This window comes from Herpailurus yagouaroundi, unplaced genomic scaffold, assembly GCF_014898765.1.
Source record: "Herpailurus yagouaroundi ecotype Mexico unplaced genomic scaffold, PumYag 159, whole genome shotgun sequence".
Taxonomy (NCBI): Eukaryota; Metazoa; Chordata; class Mammalia; order Carnivora; family Felidae; genus Herpailurus; species Herpailurus yagouaroundi.
The window spans coordinates 29938212-29964230 of record NW_024412400.1 but is presented as its reverse complement, the minus strand read 5'-3'; the positions used below and the strand labels follow the sequence as shown (position 1 = coordinate 29964230).

Here is a 26019-nt window from a genome sequence, read left to right as displayed (position 1 = left end):
GTGACCAGTCAGCCATTCAAGTGCAGTAAACAGACTCAGGAATGAAAGAATTAAAATTGTTTTTTACAGATGGCAGATGGGCCGTGACGTTGGCCAGGGTAGCTGCAGGGAAGTGAGTGGAACAGAAGACTGATTTCTGTGTGTTCAGCCTTTAATAAGAGGCATGGAAAGAGTGAGCCTCCACCTTTCAGAAGAAGGAGAGGAGACAGGGCAGTGACTACTGTGGGAATCAGGGTTAAGTGATAATTTTCAGATGTTCCAGTGATTCACTTTTCCAGCCTGTTAGAATCAGAACCTCAAGTGTACCTGATACAAATCATTAAAATTTTTAAAAAATATATAAATCTTCTATATTTTTTCAAGGCAAAAATAGCTGTACTCCACTGAATACTCCATTTCAATAACTCAGCATCCTCCTTCCTGCCCCCCCAACACACACACAGCCACTTACACTTGATTCTGTTACAATGACCATGCAGACCCCTTTCAGAAAGAATTCCTACTTGGCTGTGGTACCACAATCAAAGCTGTGGAAGATGTCACATGAACTTGAGCTCTGAAGGAAGTGCTCAGTTGCAAATGTATTTAGTCAGGTAGTGTTTAAAAAAAAAAATTCTTCCAGGCCAAACATTTAGAAAAGAATGAAGTTTTTAAAAGATAACACCATAATAATTTTTATTTTATGTTCTGCAGAGGCACCACTGCCAAACTGTGAAGCCAAACAAACCACTCAGCCTAGCGAGACCTAAAGGGAAGCTTATGGGTCACATGAGCTCCCATCTCCAACTGGTGTGGCTCCACCTCTTGAATTTTAATCTTTGTGGAAAGTACAGGCCTCCAGGAGTTCTGTGGAGCAGAGAAGAGAGGTAGGTCAGTCAAAATCTACTTATATTTATTTTTTGTTGAGTGAATGAGCAGTTAAGCCAGAGACAAAAGCACTCAGACCCACTAGGGGTCTACAGGTGGACTAGGCCATTCTCCCAGTGGCCTTCTCCACTTGCCCGCCCAGCTCCTGTATCTTTCTGGGCAGTACTGTGCACCAAGGATGGTAACATGGGTTCCCTGCCCTGTATCATCCCGCACCTTGTGTCTTATAGGCATGTTTCCTACACCTAAATCCATGTAGCTGCAAGGAGCCTGGTGGGACTGTCCTCTCTGGCCTCCTTAGTCAGGTGAGGAACTAATAACAAGTACCTGGAACATGCCAGTTTCCAAGCCAGGGGCTGGAGAAGGAGCAAAGAATAGCAGACCGAGACTTTGTCCCTTTCTGGAGGATATAGGTTAGGTAAATGTAACCTGGGTGCTCACAACGGTGGCTGTGGGTAAGCGTGTTCCTTACATTGGAACTATGGGACGCTGGCACAGACTTGCTGAATCAGTATCCCCACAACCTGTGAATCAGTATTTTAAGGACCATGGCTCACTTATATGCACACAGGAGTTAAAGAATAACCTCCCTCTATCCACATGTTATTCTCTCACCTCTTCCAAATGATTTCAAGGGATTCAATGATGTCCAGCATAGTTAAAGTGCAAAGGTGTGTTTTGTTGTTATTTTGAGGCTTAGAAAACTGGTGTTCTCAATGAGCAGTAGGTATAGCAACTTTATAATTATAAAAATTGTCATTGTTCAAGCTCTCAAAAGCAGTGCTATGTAAGGGAACTTTCTGTGATGATGGAAATATTCTGTTTGTTCACCTGTCTGTTGCTACATGTAGCTACTGAATGCTTGAATTGTGGCTGGTGTAGCTGAGGAACTAAATTTTTAACTTTGTTTAATTTTAATTAATTTAAATTTAAGTAGCCATAAATAATTAGAGGCTGCTATATTGGACAGTTCAGCTCTATATAAAAAGGAGTTTAGTAGGAGTGCCTGAATGGCTCAGTCAGTTAAGCATCCCACTCTTGATTTTGGCTCAGGTCATGATCTCACAGTCATGAGATCAAGCCTTGTGTCAGGCTCAGCATGTGGATCCTGCTTGGGATTCTCTCTCTCTCTCTCTCTCTCTCTCTCACTTACTCAAAAGCAATAAATAAACTTTTTTTTTTTAATTTTAAAAAAGGAGTTTACTGCAGAGCAATGAGCATTGGGTACATACAACCCCTTCCTTTCCCTAGTAATAACACGGAATTCTTCATGTCTGGGCAGTTCATTACCTTAGTGCCCTGAGCCTGTGTCCACCTTACCATCTGCCCATACAAGAAGCCTTTCTCACGCGCTGGGATTACGGTGTTCTCTCATCATCTCGTCTTGTCTATTGGTCATCCCCAGAGGGCCACAGCCCACTCCTCCTTTTCTACTCACCACCTAGAACCCCACCCATGTTTGCTTGGCATCTTTCCCCATGCTGTTTCTCTTACTCACTTGAGGTGGAGCACTGTCTCAGGTTAGCAACAGCTGTGATATACTCTGGTCCTAAGTAAGATTTATATGTTGTGCCTTCCGGAAGTTTGGCCAAACATTTTGTGTCATCCTTGAACAGAAGGTCCTTGGTGTCTGAGTGGAACATACAGAACTGGCTCGAGCAGTCATTTTCAGTTTTTCCAAACATCTCCTATCAGATAGAGGGAAAACACATGAAGGTCTGTGGCAGTGAATAGCTGAGAATACAAGGATTGGTTTCAGGGGGATGAAAGCTGGAAACCAGCCCTGGGGAAGAAAGGGAAGCTGCAGAGGATGCCTCAGGATGTTTCCATATGTCTCGCCTGGCGTCGGCCCATTTTTTGGCCCCAGCTTCATGTTTTCATGAGCCCCCATGTCCTTTATGGGGTGCATCCTAGTCTCACCTCTGGAAAGTCCCTCCCACCAACCTAGTCACTCCTGACTTCCCTGATCTCTCTTCCCCACCTCATTGGCTATGGCCTTGGAGACTGCTTCCAGGAAATGAGAGGACAGAAACATGTTCCTTCCAAGTATTACTATCAAAGAAGATATTAAACGGAGCACAACAATGGGTGGTATAGGTAGTTGTTAAATTTCATGTTTGACTGCATCTTTGATCCCATCTTGGGCAAGAGGCTTAACTCTAGGCCTTGTAGGATTATAAGTGAAATGATGATTACAAAAAGTTTAACATTCCATCTAGCACCTAAGAAATGTTCATTAAATGCTAATTATTATTATCATTTACCTTAAGAGGGCTCACGAAAATATGCTATCTTAATTTTTTTTTTTTTAAAGAAAACTAATGGCAGGCAGGAAGCTATTGTTGAGGGGAAAGTGGTGTTTGTGGGTAGAGGACTCTCACGATTAGAATACTCAGGCAGCCTCTCCCCCTCCCCCTCACAACAAGGCTGGCCCTGGGTTGCTTGTTCTCCCCAGAGGACAAGCTGCCTGAGGATAGAGGCCCTGTGTTTCTGGCTGTTGGAATGGTTCTCAGTCTCTCTAAACAAGAGAAATACAGTTCACATTTCATGACTTATATCAGTGAGGGCTAGGACACAGGATTACTCTCCTTCATTTTCAAAAAGGATACAAGGAGAAAATGAAGGTACCATAGAGCAAGGTCAAGGGTGAGCAAGAAAGCAGATGCATGGACCCAAGAGCCAGTGGATCACGTGGGAACTAATCTCCAGTGACCTGGAGATATAAGCAGACCTGGGCCTGGGAGATCCAGTTCCACAAGTGACAGCCTCCCAATTCTAGTTTCCAGAAAGAGAATGCTGGAGTGAGGGTTGTGCTTAACACTGAACTCCCCCAAATAATGCACACACACCCAGGAAGAAAAAATGGCAGGCCCTGGCTTGTCCATACCTGCTGCTCAAGTAATGTTTTGCTAACACAAGCTGCCATATCTTTCCGTGAGACCACAGCGTGATTCGGGGCATGGGCTAGGAAGCATTTTTCAGCCTCTTTCACAGCCTTCCTGCTGCCATCAGGACACAGCAGCATAAAGTCTTCCATCTTCAGATCCTTAGCCCAATCTTCACTGTTATTTCCTGGGGACAGAGAAGGTGGGTCAGCCACAGCTGATAGCTTTGGTCAGGCACCCTCACTGAGGGCACATAACCAACCCACTGACATGTGAAGGACCTAGAGCCATTGGCCAGCAGAATGCACGCACTGGGGTCACAGTGATGTGGAAAGGAAGAGACATTCACATGTATATAAGTCTGATTCAACAGATTCAACACTCAACCAAGAATTCCTAGTGACCACCCCTTCCAACCTGTCCCACCCAACCAGGAGAAAGTGAAATATATCTGTGAATGATGTTCAAAAACATCTTCATTTCTACTAAATTCCAAAGCATCTGGACTTCTTGCTCTAGCACAGAAAGAACGTGGCCCTCTGTGCAATACAATCTGGCATCAGCAAGCAAAAGAACTTCCCCCGGGGCCATTTTGCAAGCTGGACCAGTGTTCTAAATCTGATGTGCTCATACTGGTTCTACATGAAAATAAATGCACACATGCTTCTGTGCATACAGGTCCATATCCTGTTCTCAGCTTCTTCATTGTTTCTGTAATTTCCCTGAAAAAGAAGAAAATCTCACCCATTTTCAAGGTTTCCTTCCTCCTGAGGCACTTCTCAAATATATTTTCCTAGTTTTTACTTCTCATCTAAAAGGCAGCGTTGCAATCTTTTTCTTAATTTAATTTTCATTTAATTTTATTTAATTGAACTAATGCATGAATTAGCTACCATAAAGCTGTGTATTATTTATAAAGTAAAAATACCTCTTTTCCTACCCTCCCCAAATATAGACTTACAGTTTTAATAGAAAACTCCAAATTGCCTGTGTCTCTCCCATAAGTAACTGCACACATCTTTGCTCACCTTCTAACATTTATCCTGCCCTTTCTTACCATTCCCTTCAACTCAGCTCCCTCCAAATGAAACCCACCATCATTCTCTCCAAACCAATTCTGTTCTACTTCATAATTTAAGCATTTATTCAATACTATGTTGTCCGCCCTCTGTCAGATACAGTCTTATTGGAGCGGGAAAATAGCACATAAACCAAAAACAACAATTCCGGATGCAGATAGTAACATTTTCTATTTATATTTCTAAATGCTGTATGAGCGGAGAACCATCTTGGTGAGAACATATTCATTAGGGAGAGATGGCTGGAGGAGACATGGTTTTAGGTGTGTAACCTGTGTTACACATACTGACTGGGAGACTAACCTAGGCCCAACTGTCAGGGCAGACGATAAAGGCCTCAAAAGGGATAGAAGCTAAGAAGAGGAGTGGATTTTGAAAGAAATAGTAGAAGTTTGGACTCATAGCGGTTGAGGTTGCAGTGCCAGTGAACTTTGTATATAAAAATGGCCACATGGCAAATAGAGACTCCAGGGTGTTATTTAGAAGGCAGTTGAGGCCTCTGCTCTACCTTCTCCTCAGGGGGTAAGGATTTTGGAGTCATTGCTGGGTGCAGAGGTGAGACCTAGAGAGAGAAACTCCACTCAGAACAGTACCAAAGAAAAAAATTTAAAAATCAAGGGGTAACAAAGAACCAATCTAGGGGTAAAACTCAAGTCATAGGAAAAAGGGCAGCCTTTAAAGGAAAAAGCAAAAGTCATAGGAGAAAAGAAAGAAAAATTAGCCAACACAGTAGTCCTTCAAGTAAGTACTTAGCAACTTCTGTGTGCCACTTACCATAGTTGGGGTATAAAAGAAGGAAAAAAGAGCTCAAAGAGTTTCTGTAGCCACAGTTTATTACACAATGAGATGAACCCAATGTACTAGTCATATGAATGGAAGATTCTGTTGTGGGATGGGGGCATGCCATCTTGGAAGGATTCTCAGAGGAGTTGGTGATAAGCTAGTTCATTCTAGATGAGTTGCTGGGATGATCTGGGGTTGGGTGAAGGGACATGAGAAAGGAAGCGAGGTAATACTTACCTGCACTGTAGCAGGTTCTCTAAGCAGTTAGTGATAGGAGGGGGCAGGTGGAGTGCTCATTCTTACTAACTTTAAAAAAATTTTTGTCAGGTTTTTTAATGTCACGGCATCTAATATTCACCCACTAGTTTTAGTACCCATTGATGATTCTTGTTTGAAACAATTATTACTATATTGTTTGCCAAATGATAGTTTTTTTTAACTGTATAATTATAGTATTCCTCCATTTATTCTTGTTCCACAATAAGGAAGATGTTTCCCTTTATCCTCATTTGCTTAATCAGGATATTATTATCCCATATTCCCATTTTATTGAACAAGTCATTATCTTACTACCATTATTATTTCTTCTAGTGCTCAAAATGTCCCAGATTTGGCCAGTGGGGATCATTAAAAATGGCTCCTGTATATTTTGATATATCCCAAAATTTTCACCATGATGTTCCAGGCTCACCTTATATTTTTCCTGCCCCAGCCCTAGAATCAGCTATTTTTCCAAGTGTCCCTGCCTCCTGCTATTGGAGAATGGTTCTAGAAGTAAAGATCTTGGTGTTCATTCCCTCTGGTGTACTATTGTCTCTAGGTTTTTTTCAGTGGACCTAGAATATATTTGGAATATATATATTGGATGAATATATATATTGGACCCAGAAATATAGGAAATAGTTAAAAAGGACCTTTTGGGGATAATTCACAAAATCTTAGTATGGGCTGTGAACATGGCAAATATTAAATGCATGTTAATATCAATTTCCTGATCTCAGTAATTATAATGTAGACATATAAGAAAATGTCCTCATTCCTACAAAGTGTGCACTGAAGTATTTAGGGGAAAGGCAATGCCTGCACCAATTCAGGGCCACTAGAAGAACCTCATGGTCCTTACCATTCTGCCTACCCAGGTGAACACTTCTCTCTCCACTGAAAAAAACAGGTCAAGGGTCAGAGCTCTGGAGTCTAACAGAGTACATACACATCCACAAAGGCATCCTGACCATAAGTGAACCCAGAAACCCCAAAATGTGGGGACAGAGGAGCATGTGAACATACCCCCAGTGTTCTCCATGACAGTCTGCTCTTTCACAAAGGCCACGTCTCCCTTCTCAACCAGACACCTGCAGGGTGCCAGACAGAGAGAGAGAAGAGAGAAGGTCAGAGAGACAACATCTGTCATTCAGGAGGGCCACCTGATAGATCCAGGGCTAGCCATCTGATGTCAGCAATTGTGACTCCCATTCTATCACTAATCTTACAGATTACTAATGTAAGTGATAAAGAAAAGAAAACAAAACCTCCAATTAGCTTTGTGGTTATCTAATCTCAATTCCATACACTAAATGCTAAGTTATGGCATAGTTTCTTCAATAGAGCTACAGCATTTCCCTAGCATCAATAGAGATATTAGAGGGGCAGTGTCCCAATACGGTGATTCCTTACTCACACTCTACTTTGTAAAAATTGGGAATCTGTGGACTGTGAATTGTTTTTTTACACTAACTCACCAGGTGGTTCTAACTGGAGAATTAGGATAACCTTTCTTTTCTCCTTCACTACTGAGAAGTTCAGTTAGACTACCACCATCATTGTGCAGATGATGGACTCATGAACTACTAACACAAGGCTGAATCGTAAGACAGTTAAAAAGCAATAAGGTCAAAAGGTGCATAGGCATCTTTGTATAAGTAACAAATACCCCATGAAATAGAATTGGCAGTTGGGAATGTAGAAGTCCTGCAGGTTACTTTTGTGTATTGCCAGGTGAGTATGGCCATAGGTTCCCCAGAGGTGCCGAGAAAAGCATGAACCAGACTCCTGACTCCTGTATTCAACTATGGCAGTGTTTCCTCACCTTGGCAATTGTGACGTTTTGAGCCAAACAATTCTTTGTTGTAGGATGCTTTCCTGTGTGTGTAAGATGTTTAGCAGCCTCTACCAATTAGATGCCAGTAGCACCCTCCCCCAACCCCATTTGATCATCAAAAACATCTCCAGACACTGCCAAATTTCCCCTGAGGGGAAAATCGCCCCCCTGTTGAGAACTTCTAATCTGCATTGTACTGTCAGTCTTTGCTATGAGAGCCAGGTCTAGAGATAGTGTTCTGGAGGCACTTGGATGCTCCTTCACACAGGGTTCTAATAGAGTTGCTAAATGTGGCATCCTAATACATGCAAGACTAACAGGCCAGGAACATAATAATCTCACTTTAGTTCCTAAAAAGCAATCTTGACAGGGCTGGGTTTATCATTATATTTGTGTCAGGATTAAAAGACTCACCTGAAAGCCCCCGTGTAACCATAGTATCTCTCATGGCTATTGGGAATACACTCCTTTCCTGGATGTTTTGCCGAGCCAACACACAGAGCACAGAGACTGGAATTTCGCATAGATCCAGGGGCACAGCTCTGTTCGAAAATTTTATCTGTGTAGAAGGACAAGAGAAAGTCAGCTCTTCCTAACTGAATCAATATGAGTAGCTTTCATCTAACACATAACAGGTGTGTATGGCCCAAATGGAACATATTCATTCTGTGACCCACCACCAAGTCAGGACCTGCCAGGTCCAATAAGTTTTCTTTCTTTAAAAGAAAACTTAATTGAGGCTGGGAATAGATGTCAGTAGAGCATTACAAGTCAGGTAGAGAGGATTCCATGGGTACGTGGATAGTGTCATCATTTATCTAAAGAGAGAAGAGAAGGAAATGACATGAAAATTGACATAAAAGGGATAAAATTGAAGGTCTCACTCCCTGAGCATGTGCCACTTGTTTTCAGGATTTTCCTTCCATTGCTATTTTTTAGAAGAGACTTTAATAGAACTTAGAACTCCAAACTCAATTAAGAGCTTGGGGGTTTTACTCACAGCTCAGCTGCTCTGATGGCTGTGAAACTGCCAGGAAGTTCAGAAGAGTAGAGGTAGTGCCCTTGCTGGTGGGGAGCCCAAGCTTTCTGGGTATCACCCCAGCCATACTTTGCCTCCTCTCAAACTGCTGTCAGAGAACACCCCAGTGCAGAAATATCCCCGGTCCCTACACACAGGACTTGTCTGGTTCATAACTGTCTTCAGAGGACTCTCCTTTATTTTTATTTTTATTTAAAAAAAATTTTTTTTAACGTTTATTTATTTTTGAGACAGAGAGAGACAGAGCGTGAATGGGGGAGGGTCAGAGAGAGAGGGAGACACAGAATCTGAAACAGGCTCCAGGCTGTGAGCTGTCAGCACAGAGTCCGATGCCAGGCTCAAACTCACGGACCACAAGACCATGACCTGAGCCGAAGTCGGACGCTTAACTGACTGAGCCACCCAGGTGCCCCAGAAGCCTCTCCTTTTAAAGCAGTTGCACATATTTGGAGGTGTCAAGGAGGAAGTACTCAGAAAGTTGATGTAAATAACCATTAGAAAATATTTGTCTATGGTTAACTTACATATACGTTTTTCAGGGGTAGAACTAAACTCATACCTGAAGATATTCAGTGGACACAGAGAATAAACTGGTTTTCACCGCTTTGAAAGGGCCTAAGAGCTGGGCAGCCCCTCAGTGAGATTGCCAAGACCTTAAAGAGATCTAAGGATTCCACACATTCACATTACCTAGAAAGCCCAGTGGCAGGGATTGTACTGTCCACCCAACAGTCATTTCCCCTTATTCCTTAGTAACAAAGATCTAGTTGGGTTTTTTTCTTTTAATTTTTTCTCCATTGTTTTTTATTGGGAGATAGATGGCATGTAACATTACATTAGTTTCAGGTGTGCAACATGATTCGCTATAGCAATACATTACAAAATGATTCCCACAATGAGTCTAGTTAACATCCATCACCGTATGTTGTCACAAAATTTTTTTTCTTGTAATGAGAACTTTTAAGTTCTGCTTTCTTAACAACTTGGAAAAATGCAATACAGTTTTATTAACTATAGTCCCCATGCTGTACATTACATTCCCAGGATTTATTTAGTTTATACCTACAAGCTTGTATCTTTTGCCCCTTCACCCATTTTGCCCATTGCCCCACCCCCCACCTTTAGCAACTATCAATCTGTTTTCCATATCCATGAGCTTGGGTTTTTTTTTAGATTCCACATATAAGTGAGATTATGCAGTATTTGTCTTTCTCTACCTAAAATACTTCACTTAGTGTAACAACTTCAAATTCCATCCGTGTTGTTGCAAATGGCAAGATTCTTCCTTTCTCATGGTTGAATAAAAGTGTTTTGTGTGTGTGTGTGTGTGTATCTCAAATTTTATTCGTTCTTCAGTGGACACTTAGACTGTTTCCATATCTTGGCTGTTATAAATACTGCTGCAATGAACGTGGAGATGTATATAATTTTTTGAGTTAGTGTTTTCCTTTGGACAAATACCCAAAAGTGAAATTGCTAGATCATATAGTAGTTCTATTTTTAATTTTTGAACAAAGTTCTAGTTTTATTTGGGACAGAACATGCCCAAATAAAAGAGGACATTCTCGAACCTCTGTTACAGCTAAGAGTGACTGTGTGCCTGAGTTTTGAACAGTAAGAAGTTACTTGAAGTAATTCATTTAGATTTCCTGGATAGCTCCTTTAATAAAGCAACAGCAGGTGGCATTACACTTCAAGCTCCCTTTATTCCTTGCTCCTTGAGGCTGCCTGAATCATGGATGTGATGGCTACCATGGTTGACCTTGAAGACAGAGGCCTCGTGCTCACAATGGTGGAACAGAAAGAGAGGATCCTGGGCTTCTAGTGACCATATCAGCCAGCCATGGACTGCTTACCTCTTTTTTTTTTTTTAAATGAAAGAGAGAAGTAAACATATGTTTACTCAAGCCATATGCGCAACCAAAAAGAACCAGTCTTATTTAGCTCCCCAGCCCTAGTAACCCTTTTAGGTATCTCCTTGAGGTTCATTTTAACCAAATTTTACTATTATAAAACCAGGGCCACAGCATTTTGCACCATACCACTTTTTTCCAGAATACCTCTTTCCAGCCTGGCTCTGATCACAGCACCCTCTCAAGATTCACTTACCGAATTCACAGCTGTTGATCCTGTTGTAGAGCAGGCCCATGGGGATGTTCCAGCCAGCAGTTCTATCTACTGCAGTGTGGCAGGACTTCCTGCCTTTCAGATTGTTCCAGGTGAGGGATGCATCTGCTGATTTTTTAACCACAGCCACAGCAAGATACCCTACAGGAAAGACACAAAAAAAAGAAAGTATTAACAGCCCCGGGCCTTCCAGAGTATCTATCTACAAGCAAAGCCTGCCATTTCCCTATGGAAACAAAATTATCCCGAATCATTCCTTCTGCCTTTGAAAGGGTCTTCCCAATAACTGACTGAGATGTAGCACCTGGCGTGCTCAGTAGAGAATGCAACTCTTGATCTCAGGGTTATGAGTTCAAACCCCACACTGGGCATGGAGCCTACTTATAAAAACAAAACGTGGGGTGCCTGGGTGGCTCAGTCGTTTAAGTGTCTGACTCTTGATTTTGGCCCAGGTTATGATCTCAAGGTTCGTGAGTTTGAACCCTGTGTCAGGCTCTGTGCTCACAGTGCAGAGCCTGCTTGAGATTCTCTATCTCTTCCTCTCTCTCTTTTTGCCCCCCCCCCCATGATCTCTCTCTCTCTGTCTCTCTCTCTCAAAATAAATAAATTAATTTAAAAAAACAAAAAAGCAAGGCTGAGAGGAAGTACCAGTCATTCTGTCAGATGGAGATTATTCTGAACTTAAAAAACAAAATAGTAAGAAAAGATCATCATCAGAGCAACGGTTGGTATACCAGTCTTCCCTAAATGCATAAAACTAGTAAAGTTATAAACCAGCAACTCACCTTCCACTGTGGGGTATCAGAGGAATGGATACTGAAAAGCACATGTGACTCTTACATTTTATACAGTCACAATTAGGAAAGAGTAGTAAATGACCAAATAAACTACAGGGAATATTCTGGCCATGAGGAGAATACAGGTTTGCACCAAAATAAATATGTGAAGTAGAAATTCAAAATCAAGTCAGCTGTCATCTGTAGCAGGAAATACAGGCTACTCCTAAAACTGTGAATAGAATATCAACCCATGATTTCAACCTTCCAATTTAGTTAATTCAGTCAACTGTTCACACCAGAAAACAGAGAAGCCTTATCTGTAGAGTAAGACCAGGTCTTTCTATTTTCAGCTAAAGGGTCTGGCTCCTAGAATGAGGGGGAGAGGCTGGGAGGTTGTAACAGGGGAGGTCACAAGGACAAAGTTGCACACTAATGGCTGGAAAATGGCTGGAGAGATCTGAGCACCAGAGCTCTGGGACCCAGTGATCACCTTGACAAGATTTCCAGTCTTGTTCCTATCCCATCTTTCTAGACCCACCCCCACCAGAGCATTAACTGAGAGCCAAACCGGCCTGGGTTCCTGGGCCCAACCTGGCTGGGAGGCTGGGTAATTTCATGCTCCTAGACATATGCCCATGTGAGCTGCTCTGCTCAGGCCTGCCAGGCACATATGAGCAAGACTCCTAGTGCTAACTCTCATCTAAAACTGTCCAGGCCTTATGTAATACAAAGAGTTGGGAGTGGTGAGGAGGGTGTAAATTTGCTTGCTGGATATAGGAGCCTAGACAACTTATAAGAGCTGTTGGTCCTCTTATGGCATCCTTAAAGGATGACAGTACCCACTTAATAGGATTAAATGAGAAATCCTGCATGCAAGTCATGGCAAGTCTAAAAGAGTAACCATCATTATCAATTATCATCCTTCTAGGGTTCTTTTGTAGTCTAAAAATTGGTCTCTTTTATTGCCTTACCTACTTCTGATTTGAATTTAAATATACCTTACCCTTTCCCCAAAGTAATAAGAATGAAACTCCTGAGGTACCAATCCTAACTCACCTTTCTCTGGCTTGCTGCTACACGCAGGGTCTTCAGTTTCTGGAGGAAAAAATGAAAAAAAATCATTAAACATTTATTCATTGAAAGTCATGCCATTTGTGTGTGCAGCTCAGAATAAAAAGAGCCAGGAAAACAATCTATATGTTACCACATTCCCAAACAGTCCAGGCTGTCTGGATGATTCAAGTTCACTTTCACTCACTGGCCTCTGGAAGTTAGCCAAAAACTGTGCATTTCAAGTTTCCTGCTCTGTTTTGACCTGTGGCCACAGTGGTCCGGCTATACTTGAATCCCTGCACTGGGACTACAGGAGAAGTGATTTGGGGAAGCAAGAAGACCTTCCAGGAATCCCAGCTGTCCTCTGCAGAGAGGTTACTTTTAGCTGGAACTTCCCAGTGCCAAGCTTCCTATCCCCCTGGTGGAAAGTATGATAGAAGATTCCATCCTTTGCCATGACTATGGGGATTAGAGATGAGGGGGGGAGCCCAGAGCCTAGGAAGCAGGAGGTGCTCAGTAAGCAAGAGCTTTATGGCCAATGTGGTGTGAATCAGGCTATGATTTTCCCATCTCTTCTCACTGGCCCAAAGGAAATAAAACACTGAGAGACACTCCCTACACTTACTGTAGTTCTCTGCCAGGACAGGCACTAGACCACACTGGCCTGCTATGTAGATGAAGCCTCCATCCAAGCTCATGGCATCAGCCTCTCCTTTCTGCAAAGACACAGCACATGAAAGCAGGTGAAGAGGCTATCTCCTGTCCTACCTGTCCTTCCAGCTGTTTCCTTGAAGCAGCCTTCCCAGCACAGGCCACAAAGGCCCCAGGAGATAGCAGGTACTTATACCAGACCCCCAGAGGATCTATCAGTCAGGAACACCCAGCACAGAAAATAAAATAAACTCTCATTTTCACCCAAAGCATGATGAACTGATGATTATTTTGGGGTGCCTTGCTTAGCTTTTCCAGGAGCAAAGACCCACATTGAGTCCTCCTATCCTCTCATAAGGATGCACTGTCCTACAGACATTTCTACAATAACTTTCTGGAAACCAAAGTTCTTATTTGTAAGACAGATGAGTGGCATCAGGGACACAAGGCCATGTCTGTGGCATAGAATGCCTCCTGATGGGGCTCCGGCCCTGAATCATGGCCATGCGGTTGCATTCTCTTTCAGTGCTTGGTGTAGTCAAAGTGTTACTGAATGAGTAAAATATTCTTGAACGACCTAATTGTCAGGTTTATAAGCCCTGAATTATAGAGATGCTTAAATTCCATAAGATTGCCAAGCTTTCCATTGGGCCTGGCAATATACTTTTTCAAAATATACCCTAAAGGAGTAATCAAATATATGGGAAACTATCTCAGTAAAATGTATGATTCATAAAATGTAAAACATGCAAGTATAATTCATAACAGCAAAAAGACGGAGACTAAATGATATTATAGATAATATGGATAAATGGCTAAGTAAACTGCATCATATCCACACTATGAAATAGATTACAACATTAAAAGATCATGTTTTCTAAAAAATTATTTGTGACATAGGAAAAGCTAACTAGATATCAGAAAAAAGTGTAGTGAATTGTGAATATGATATGATCCCATTTAACAGGATTTTCTCTGAGTTAGAAGATTATAAGTACTTCTCATTTTCTTTTTTGTACCATTCAGGATTTTCAAAATTCCAAAAGCAGACATGGGATGCTCTTGTGATCAACAAAGCTAAACTTCTGCCTGCTTGCACAATCAGCACAGCCCTGTCACACTTGTCATGGCACACCATGGGTCTCAGGCACACCACACCATGGTCCAGCCTCCCATAAGCGGACGCAGCTCAGAGTGCCCTCCACTGTGTACTAACACCAGGAGGAAACAGAACCCTAAGGAGCCCTTCAGATCCATAAAATCAAAAGTACTGAAGCTCCTGTGGGGGTGGGCTCCCACACATGAGGGCAAGGTTCCTGGGAACGCAGGTTTTTATATCATTCCTAAGAACACTCACTCAGCCTTAGGAACAGGCAGAGAGCCGTGGTAGAGATGCTGCCCTGTGGGGGCAGCAATAACATACCGCGATCATGGCAATACAGTCTTCGGTGGACTCGGCTGTTTCACACTCTATTTTCCCTACGCTGTTTACACTCCACATATCACACTTGGCCTTCTCATGGTGACTTATTGCACACCATTTCACCTTCTTGCATTCATCCTTTGAGGTATCAGAGCCTAGGGCATAAGGAAGAGAACCAGATTTAGATGAGGCCTCAGAAGTTCCTGCTGGCTACGAATACTGCTAACTGTCTTCATGAAAGTGCTGGGATTTTGCCAGCAATACACAAACAGATCCCATTCAAGGAATTAATAGCCTTAGAAAACAAAGGTAGTAACAATCTCTTTGTTGTATCATTTAGACGATAATTTCTTCTAAGAAGCCAACTTCACTCACAACCCCTCTATCACTTCAGTCAGGCTCTCTTCTTTTTGAAATAGCACTTAACTACCTGAGTTGTTCCTTTTTTTTTTTAATACTTTATTTTTTTTAAGTTATTTATTTATTTATTTATTTATTTATTTAGAGAGACAGAGGGAGAATCCCAAGCAGGCTCCATGCTGTTAGCACCAAGCCCAATGTGGGGCTTGATCTCATGACCATGAGATCAGGACCTGAGCCAAAATCAAGAATCAGACACTTAACCGACTGAGCTACACAGGCACATCCTGAGTTGTTCTTATTTATTTGTTCATTGTTTATTATCTGTTCCCTGCAGGAAAACATAAGCTCAGCCAGGGCAAGGGCTATGCCTGTCTTATTCTCCAAGGCACCCTCATTATTCAAAGGCAGTGCCTGGCTTGTGGTCAGTGCAATAAATGTCTGCTGAATAAATGGACATCTATTCAATTTTCAAGTTCAGTTCAAGTCACTTCCTCGGGGAAACTTTCACACAGCTCCAGGATCTATTTTTCTTTGTTTTCATGGTCTCATCAGACCATGATATTTTGTTCTGTTGTGTTTGTTTTCCCTTATTTTGAGCAAATCTATAATTTGTAGTCAATCATTCAGTAGAGTGACTATTCATTATTTGTCTTCTCCACTGGTGAGAAAGTTTTATGGCAGCGGAATCTTATATATGTTGGTCTCACCATTGTATGCGCAGCACCTAGCACAGTTTATGGCTAGATGATCAATAAATGTCTGTTGAATGAAAGAATGATCAAGCAAACCCCACAATGATCCAAGGAAGTTCAGGAGCAGGATTAACCCGTCCAGAGCTCCAGTTTCATTATGGCACATGTTGATCATAATATGGCTGCAGATGTACAAGTCTGTAGTAGTTTTGTTCTTTTTGCCTTACTTTGTGCCAGGCTAATTGGTTTCACAAAGTGGCCAGGCAGGGTGGCCCTGATTTATACAAGGGAAATAATACTAGTATCAATCCAAATCATTTTAAGCATAAGTTTCCTTCAATGCCTTTCGGTGATATCCGGGCTCATCTCATGATGACCGATACCATTTAGCATCAGTCTGACACTGGGTGGCAAAGCTGGGCAGATAAAGAAATGTCAGGGTGGGCTTCTGGTACCTGGAAAGAGTCTATTGCTGGTCCCTGCCCTTACCAGGTTTCCTAGCTCCTAAGGTCACATGATCCTTCCCTAATACTTACGCATATCTTCCCTTAGATTCCGAAGAGCAGTGACATATTCATATCCCAGGTACAGCCAGGTGTCCATTTTAGGGGGAATCCTTAAAAGCCCTTGGGCAGAGTCCTTAAACAGCAGGTCCTTCCCCAAAGTTGAGCTGAAGAGCTGGAAGGCTGTAGATTTGTCTTTGCCATAATGTTCCTGTATATAGTAAAACACAATAGTAAATGGCTACAGCAACAAGGAATGCTGCAAAAGGAGACTGAAGAAAAACAAACCCCCCTCGAAAATGAAATTAAAACCATGAAATTTTCAAGATTCCAGGAGAGAGGGCAGACAGGCCTGCTCTTTCCCACCCAGCAACTTCCCCACCCCCAGCCTTCTTACAGTCATGCAACATGTTTCTGTGGCCTATCCCCCTGGCTGGGTTGACCGCTCACTGAGTATGAGAAATGTATCTCCTTCAGAGGCTGACCCTGTGTGATTACCACTTAAACTCTTGATAGATGGAATGGCTTGATGAGAGGAGGTTGGCTCAGTGCTGGGATTCTGCTGCTCTAAGGAAATAAAGCTGGCTGTGTGTGTAGCACCCTTGTAGTCAGGCTGAGGGACATTGGGAAAGAGATCATTTCCTTCTGGGGATGTCATGGAAGGCCTTATGGGGGAGGGGGTGTTTGCCCTTGGCCTAGAAGTCCTGGTTTAGATAGAAAGAAATGGAATTAAGCAGTAATGCAGGACTAGACCCCGTGTGACTCTGAGTCCCTGCTGGGCACTTTCACACAAGTGGATAATATGTGGCACAGTTCCCACTATGTCCTGAAAACAAGGAATTCCATAGTGGCCAGAAGGGAATGTAGGAAAATGCCCCAAATCCAATCAGGAACCACTAAGCAGGAGGGAGAACAGTGAATTCAGTACCTGGGCCTGGTTGAGAAGCTCCCAGATCAAGTCCTCCTTGCCCCCCACACTTCGGGCCACAACAGCGTGGGAAGGAACCCTGGCCAGGTAGCAGTCCTCATATCTATCCACTGACTTCCGGGAGTTGTCCCGGCAGAGCAGCTCATACTGGTCCCTGTCAGCTTTGTTTGGTAGGTTCTCTGGGGGAAGAAAGCCTGGATGAGCCAACTGTAGCCAGGACAGAGCCATGAGCTGTAGTCTCTGTTCCTATCCCTTGCAATCCCAATAAATCATAACATGTACAAGCTGAGATGCCTAGAGCAAATGAAAGCCAGAGCACATAAGAGAACTGACGTTAAGATCCCACAACCAGTCACAGGCAAGGAAGCTTCTGATGCCTAGTGCAGGGGTGACTGCCTGACACCCACAACAGGTCTCATCTCAGCGGGCCAAATTCAGGCCGAGGTCAGCCAGACGAGCCCCCAATCCTTTGCTGTGGCAACATTGACCGGCAAGAAGGGTTCCTGTGTCCAGGAGGTTGAATTATGGAAAGAGGCCCAGGAGTCCAGGTGAGGACCCTATATGTACACAACTCTGCACAAGTAGAAGCCCAAGCAGTGATAAAGGAGGAACACAGTATGCTCATATCTAACTATGGCCCATGAAGAGGAATGCAGAAGGAGGAAAAAAAAAAAAAAAAAAAAAAAGCCCACAGCCTGGAGGAGATAGGCAAATTCTTCTCCTGTCATTTACCCAGTACTGTGCAGTGCTTGACAAAGGCCACTTGCCCAGCGTCATCCATTAGACACCTGTGGGAAAGAAATACATTAAAAGGATTACTGCAGGGTAGGCCCTTCTCCTCAGGCTTAAGGGTCTGTCTGATCACACCATATAGCTTGGGGACAAGGGCAGAGCCTGGTGAAGGCCTCTGAGCAGACCCACAGCTGAGGAAGCGCCATGGGGCACTGATATGCCACTAAGATGGGAGGATGAATTTATAGGAACCAGAAATCCCTCATAATGTTTCCCAAAGCAGCAAAAAAAAAAAATCATTGAAAATATTTTGATATAGAACAGAGTTTTCAAATTTCTGAAATGGAAGATAAATATACATCAAGTCTCCTAAGAGAGGAAATGTGCCCTTGGCTGGCTATCAAATTTTAGGATATAACCAAGGCAAAAGATGTAGCAAAAAATCAGCCATTGAGCTGTCTGCACAGGGGTAGTGAGGGAAGACAGGAGAGAGGCCAGTGCATTGAACACGAGACACTGCTACAATAGAAAACAGAGGGTCAGTCACAGAAGAATGGTCCAGACACTAAGGATGTGCCTGCCCCTTAGGCTCTGCTTAGCCCAGTGAGAGGACACATTGGGCAGGTTCATTGGGCTAGACTAAGTTCATTGGGCTGGACTAAGAAGTCAAAAGCTCTGGGGAGATAGAAAGGGACTCCAGGAGAGGTGCTTCCCTGTCAGATATCACATGAAAGGTGTATGCACTGGCCTGGCCTGGAGGAGAGTCCCAGCTGAATCACTGAGTCACTGTGAAGAAATTAGACCTCCTGGACACCTCTTTGCAGGCTGGGCTCTGCTGTGGGCCAGGTAGGGTCTCACAGCCTAAGGACATTGGACACTTTGGCCATCATAGAACAGCAGCTGGTCTCACTCACTTGAAGGCACCTGAGTAGCCGAAGTATGGTTCATGGTTGGAGCAGGCACACTTTTCTGTGTCTTTTCCCACACACAGTTGACACAGTTGGGGGAAGGCTGTCCGATCCACACAGGGAACACAGCTGCCCATGAAGAAATTGGACGCTGCTGCTCAACATAAGACATGTAACACAGGCCATGAGCCACCCTGGCCACACACCATGAGCCACAGCTCCCAGTCCAGGATCATGAGAGCACAGAGAGTGACTAAAGTAAAACCAGTACACCCAGTCCCAGCACACCATTATATGTGTTCACTGACCAAGATCAAGGTTTTCCAAGAGGGACAAGTTAACCTTTCTCCTCTGACTTCCCTCCCCAAGAACTAGGCCTGTGCCTGCCATTGACCCAGGCCTGTCTCAGGTTGCTGTCAGCTCCCCTCTCTGCCTGTCAGACTGGAACATCTCAGAGAAAGGTTTCCTCTAGGAATCCTATCTGAGAGATAGGAGACCCCCATATAGAGGTACAGGCCAAGTTCATGGCCAGCAGATGGCCACCAGAAAAGCTCCAGCAGAATGGGAAACACACCAGCCACAGACAGGAAAGAACCCCAGGGAAGTGAACAGTAGGGCCGAGCAAACTTGGTCCTGACTGAAGCCCTCTGTCAGGCTTGATGCCCTTCCACCCCCCCCCCCCCCGACATTCCTCACGACAGCCGCTGGTTGGATGTTAAGAGCTCAGAGAAGAAAAACACAGCTGACACCTCCCAAGGACTGCTGATGTGGCAGAACTGACCAGCTTAAAGTTGGTATACCTCCTCCCTCTACCCCCAAAACCCATCACACATGATCACCTGATCATGTCTGAGCAACCCCAGTTTGGCCTGTGTAGGCCTGCCTGATAGCACTCACCCTCTTGCCCACTTACCCCTCAGAAGAGAGTCACGTGGCTCAGGCAACTTCCAATAAAGTAAGCCCATGGGGATGTTCCACCCAGCAGACCTGCCAAGGCCTGTGTGGCAGGATTTCTTGCCTTGGAGCTGGTCCAGATTGAAGTCACTGGTCTTTTTCACCACAGCCACAGCAAAATAGTGGGTTTTTTTATCTGCAAAGGGACAGTGTGAATGAAAGACCTTTAGCCTGGGGAACAGTTGGAAACATTGCTCCTTGCTGCTGGGCTCCTGAGTAGAAAAAGGGAATCCACAGGGCACATTTCTGTTGGGTTGGGTCATAAAGAGAGAGAGATCAGGAAAACCTGCCTTGACTTGCAGGGGAAAGAAGGCACCACAGAGAGAACATTTGTAATAACCCTCCAGACAAACACAGGGGCAAGAAGGCCACATACACATGTGGCCCAAATACTTTTGCCTACCATGGCCCTGCAGGGTGTCTGTCTGCCTATACCTACCAACCCAAGCCCACCAGGAAACTGGAGTTGTGGCACAAGGACCACATTCAAAGTACTTCCTGTCCCCTGACACAGGCCCAGGGACAGCTGGTTGCTCTCAGAAGAGATGCAAGGCTGTTGGGGCTCTGAGCATAGGCTCCAGTGTGGTCTCTCCCCTGTTTGTGGCACCTATGGTTCTTGGAGGGCTCCTCTGTGTAGCTCTCAACCCCAGTGGTTCAGGTCAGGTTGTACACAGCCTGCTCTGTTTCTCCAGGGAGCACATTTCCTGGCCCAGAATGTCAGTGTCAGGAGCACCAGTCCTCAACCATTCCAAAGCCCCAAAGGCCTTGAGTTGTGTCTTCAGCAGCTGATAAGACCTCTCATTCCCCACTGATACCCAATGGGGAATGCTCATCCATCTTTAATCCCCATTACCTGCCTGAACAAGACAAACTCAGCATCTACCAGGAGAGAACAAGCGCAACAAACTCTCTCCTGGGTCCTCAGGAAGAACTTACCATCTTGTGACCCATAGAACTCTGCCACTACAGGCTTTAGGTTGTAGGGGTGGAGGCCCGCCTCGAACACCAAACCTGCATCCAATGTCACAGCATCTGCTTCATTTGTCTGAAAGGGGTAAGACCAGATCCTGATGAGGACCTTACTTCCGATAAACTTTTGGCAAACTAAAAGTACATAGTACGAATTTAAGGAAATCATGAAAGAATATAAATAAAGTGGAAAAAGGGGGAAACAACACAAATGAACACACACGTATGAACTCAATATTTGAAAACAGAAAAGGAAAAATCAGAAAATGAGGAAAGTCTGAACTAAGAAATCAAAAGTAATATGGCAGAAATAAGTCCATATTTACCAGTAATAACAATTATTAGTGGCCTAGTTTACCACATAAAATAAATGAGATTGTCAGAATGCATTAATAAACAAAAGCCAGCAATAAACAGTTTTCAAAAGATGCACCTGAAACAGAAGCACACAAAAAGTTGAAAATAAAGGAATGCAAAAAGCTATAGAAGAAGACTACTGAGCAGAAGAAAGTTGGTGTAGAATGTTAATATTAAAAAAAATAGAGTTTAGTCAAAAAGCACTGCCAGAGATAAATAATGATAAAATACCAAATTCACCAAGAATGATAGGATTATTCCCTCATACACTCCTGGTGGGAGTAGAAATTTAAATAACCACATTGTCAACTACACCCCCAAAAGAAAAAAGAAAGAAAAAGAAACAACATTGAATTTGCTTAAAAATCAAACACGTTTGACATTGTCTTAAAAGTCAAATTCATATCTCACGGCACAGCAAGTCTGCTCCTATACACACACACACACACACACACACACACACACACACACACACACACACACACATATACACACACATATATATATATTCAAGAGAAACTTGATACTTGTGTCCCAAGAGATTTATATAAAAATATTTGTCATTCCCTGATTAGAATAACAGAAAGCTGGAAATAGCCCAAATGCCTAATGACCAGAAAAGAAAAAATAAATTGTGGTATACTAACATAATGGACTATTGTAGAGCTCTGAAAATGAATGAACAATGGCTATATTCAATGATATGGGTGAATCTTAGCATAATATCGAGGAGGAAAAAACAAGTAGGAGAAGACAACACATAGTAATGTCACGTTTAGGAAACTTTTCACAAATCAAAAATGTGTCGTGATTCATACATGCTATACACATCTTAAAATGAAAATAAAAGGCAAGGAAGTTTTAGGATTCAGTTTGCTCAGGATGGAGAAACACATCGGTGGTTTTAAGTAAGGTCAGTGGGATATACTACACTAAGTGGTTAGGCCATTCTTATAAAATCCAGTACTACCACACAGCAGCCCTAGAAGTAAGCTATTGGCAGTGATGAAGTTTTGAGAACCTATGTTAGGTTCGTGGATAATATTATGTTATTAACATTTAAAAATAAAGGGGGGCATGCATGGACTAAAATGGAACAAATGTCATAATTCAATGGTTAGAATTAAACTATGATTGCAACTGAGATCCAATTAAAACACACACGCACGCACAGCAGACCAGCTGTTCTTATCAAATCATTGATTCCTTCAGTGAATCATACTCTATCTGGCTGATCTCCCATCTCATTACTCCTTCTAGTCTCCTGCTTGCTCTATTCCTGTCACCCTGACTTCCCTACAGCAGCTTCAAAAAGCCCATCTCTCCTGTCTCAGGCTCTTTGCACAAATTGTTGTTCACCACCTGGTGTATTCTACCCATGGCACCCAGCAGCCTAACCCATGCTCATCCTTAGGGTCTCAGCTCATTGCTTCCCTCTCAGGGAGATTATCCTTGATACTCAGGCCAAAACAAGTTTCTTCTGAAAGTCTCTGTCAGAGCATTCTACTCTTTCCCTTCATTGTACATCACACAATTTGAAATTATAGTCTATGTGTTGCATGTTTTTCTTTTCTCCTGACTGTACTGTAAGCTCAAGACTAATGACCATGTGTGTTTCAATTCACCACTGCAGCCCCATTGCCCAGCACAGGGTCTGACCCACATTCAGATGTGCACAAAGAGGAAGGAATGAAGAGTCAGGAAAATCTAGAAACAAAGGGTTCAGCAACCATCTGAAGTTTGCACTGTATTTCTCTTCCCTGGGAGCATCATTCAACTTCCCGTGATATGTCAAAAACTTCCAAAACAATATTGTATAATATTGATAATTTTGATAGCAAACATTCTTGTTTTCCCCCTGAATTTAGAGAACTTAGTGCCTCAAAATTTCCCCCTTTTCAGAGCATTGGATTTTGTTTCAAGACTCCTTAAAAGTGAGCACTCCAATTTCCCTTTCTGAAGTGCTTTTATTAGCATTGGAGGTTGACCGTCACACACACCAGCCTCCTACCTGTGGATAAAGAGTTGTTCCAAAATAACAGAAGAGAAAGGAAAGTACGGATTTTCTCCCACTCCTTTTTAGGCAACAGTGACTTACCGAAATGGCCCTGATGCACTCAAGGTAGGAGGTTTTCTTCACACAGCTGACAAAGGGACCAGTCTCAAGGACCGTTTTCATATTTTCGCTGAAACTGGAGCACTTACTGGCTTCATGATTTGAGACAGTGCACCATCTCACAGTTTTCTCAGGGGAGACAGCCAGACACAGCCCTAGGAGAAAGAGGCCAGAGGTCCCTGTGCTAGTGGGAGAGACAGCAGCACCCTCTGAAGGGTCTTGAAGGCTCCATCCCCTCTATCCTGTCCTCCTCCCACTCCTCCCATTAACACCCCAGGGCACAGATTCTGCTGCCTTCTGAGGCTGGGGACAAGATAAAGGAACGCTAGAGTCCTCCTAGTCACCTGCTAACCACCCTCTGCTAGCCAGAGGGATGTGGGCTTGACCATCAGCTCTCAAGTGGAGACCACTGTCTACTCCTCTCTGTTCTCCCTGCCTCCTTGCCTCACCATCCTGGGACTGCCACAGGACATAAGCCTTATTGTTGTGACAGGGAATTTTCAGCTACTTGAAGGCAGTGGCTTGAAACTACAATTTGGGGAAGCTAACAAGGTAGGAATTAGCATCTTGTGTTTATTTATGTTTTTAATATAATTTATTGTCAAGTTAGCTAACATACAGTATATACAGTGTGCTCTTGGCTTCGGGAGTAGATTCCCATGACTCATCACTTACATACAACGAGGAATTACCATCTTTTAAAGATGATGGAACTGGGCTCAGAAAGTGATGCTTTAGCCAAGGTCACCCAGCCTGTTAGTGGCTGAGACTGGCCTAGAAACCAGGTCTCCACACTTTGGTCTCTACCCAGGGAACAAAAGAAGATGATATTCTGAGTTATTTTCCATCTGTTTCACCAGTAGGTAGGGGCAAATGATTAATGAGATAATGAATTTGTCTATGATACTTTTCTATCATCCTCTGTTCCAGGAATAATTAGAACTCCACATCTTTAGTGGTTCTCTCTGTTTCCAATGACCCCTCCTTCAATCTTCATCAGTCTTTTGGGCTGCCATTAGAAGAAGCTAAAGCCACCCATGTCTGTAGCTATTAAAATCATGTGGTTGCACTACTCCCAAAGCCCTCTGTCATCTCTACTTTCTGTGGATCAGCAGCAGAAGGCTGACTCAGGGAAGCTGATGAATATCCACAAATCACAAAGCAGGAAAGGGAGAGGGCAGCGGTTCTCCAGAATGCATAAAGAGGGGCCACAGGGAAGTTACTGCCCCAACCACACTTTACCCTACCTGTGCCCATGAGAAGTCACAGGAGGCATCAAGATTCAGTGGCAAACCCTCTCTAAACTGTCCCACCTGCAGTCCCATAGGCAGGAATTTGTCCTGAGTCCTGCATTTACCTTGCACAGTCCTATGAGGTGCTTTTGGTGGGGGGGAAGGGAGGGTGCACAGGGGAAAGGCAAGTAATGCAGGGCCAATTCTCAATGGTAAACGTCTCCAGGAGAGACAAATAAAATAACTAAACACAGAGGCTCCAAAGGTGTAACAAACGCACCGGAGTGGCAGACGAAAGTTAAAGGACAAAGGGAACCAAGCAATCTCAGGAGGTGATGGGCATCGACAGAGGCCATCCATTGGCAGGCCCCACACCAAGGATGTGCTAGTGCCTGGATCCATGGCCTCATTTACCCTCACCTGACCCTCTCAGGCTGGGGCTGTACTGCCCTTCTCACTGGTGAGAACACAAGAAGCCTGGCTTCAAATATGCTCCAAACCTTTCAGTGGCCCTGCTTCTTAGCAGGACATCATCAGTGCCAGGAGCACCTGTGGGACATCAGACTGCCAAGGTTAAGGGTGGGGTCAGATCCCAGAGGTCTTGAATACCATGTTCAGCAGTTCAGACTTGACTCAGGCGGCCTCATAGAAGGGATCTGATAAACCATGATGTAAGTGCTCTAATTTGTTGTATTCTAATACTGTAAGTTTTACTGGACAACGAGGAGGAGGAAAGCAAGGAATGGAAGCAAGAAAGCACAGCGGGACACGAAAAGACAGCAGAGGCACAGAGGGGAACTCGAGGCAGTCCTGAAGCAGGTGCAGGGGTGCCGTGGGGAAGAGCGAAGGAAATGCTCAGGGAACCCAGGGGGCGGTATTTTGGAGTAGGGGGTGAAAAGAGCACCTGGGCTGACAACTATGTGGGCCTCCCCCGCACCAACACTCACCCAGGACCGCGCAGGCCAGCAGGGCGCGGACGGCGAGCCTCATCTTCCTGAGTCTGTGGCTTGGAGCAGCGAGCACAGACCTATGGGCTTCTGCGCAGCCTCCCAGACCTCCGCACGGCTTTATCCCCCGCACCGCGGGCCAAGCAGAATCTTTGACCTCCAATGTTTGCATAGCCCGCTTGCCCAATCACCCCTCATCCCGCCCCTTTCATTCCTTGCCCAGGCCGATCACCTCATTTCCTGAGCTCTAGAAAGATGCACGGATGGTATCCAGCACAAAAATGCTGATTGTAAGGGAATTAAAGAAAAATCAACCCTTTGTTAATACGCGCTCTCTCTGTGCCAGGAGCAGAGCTGCAGCGGAAAGGGGGTTGGTGGGGGCGGGTAGATCTGCTTCTGAATCTGAGGATACCAAAGCTGGCCTTGCACCAGTCCTGTGTATTCATTCCACAGATAATAGAGGAAAGGAACTACCCCAGATCCAGACTAGAAACACAGAATAACGAAGACCTTCCTGAGAGAAGGTGTCAGAGG

At 43.9% G+C, this 26019-nt stretch overlaps 1 protein-coding gene across 1 annotated transcript; it reads right to left on the bottom strand.

Moving 5' to 3' along the window:
* Window positions 1–642: 642 nt before the first annotated feature.
* On the bottom strand, window positions 643–25618 carry LOC121033694 (serotransferrin-like). The gene is made up of 17 exons (XM_040480228.1): window positions 25486–25618; window positions 23289–23461; window positions 20801–20909; window positions 19824–20000; window positions 18917–19064; window positions 18003–18058; window positions 17271–17449; window positions 16376–16553; window positions 14785–14939; window positions 13336–13426; window positions 12714–12752; window positions 10861–11019; window positions 8127–8271; window positions 6902–6966; window positions 3755–3939; window positions 2366–2555; window positions 643–846 (listed from the first exon to the last, which is right to left on the bottom strand). Exons 1-17 carry the CDS (start codon window positions 25526–25528, stop codon window positions 812–814), a joined length of 2127 nt encoding a protein of 708 aa, XP_040336162.1. The 5' UTR covers window positions 25529–25618; the 3' UTR covers window positions 643–811.
* Between the last annotated feature and the right edge of the window lie 401 nt (window positions 25619–26019).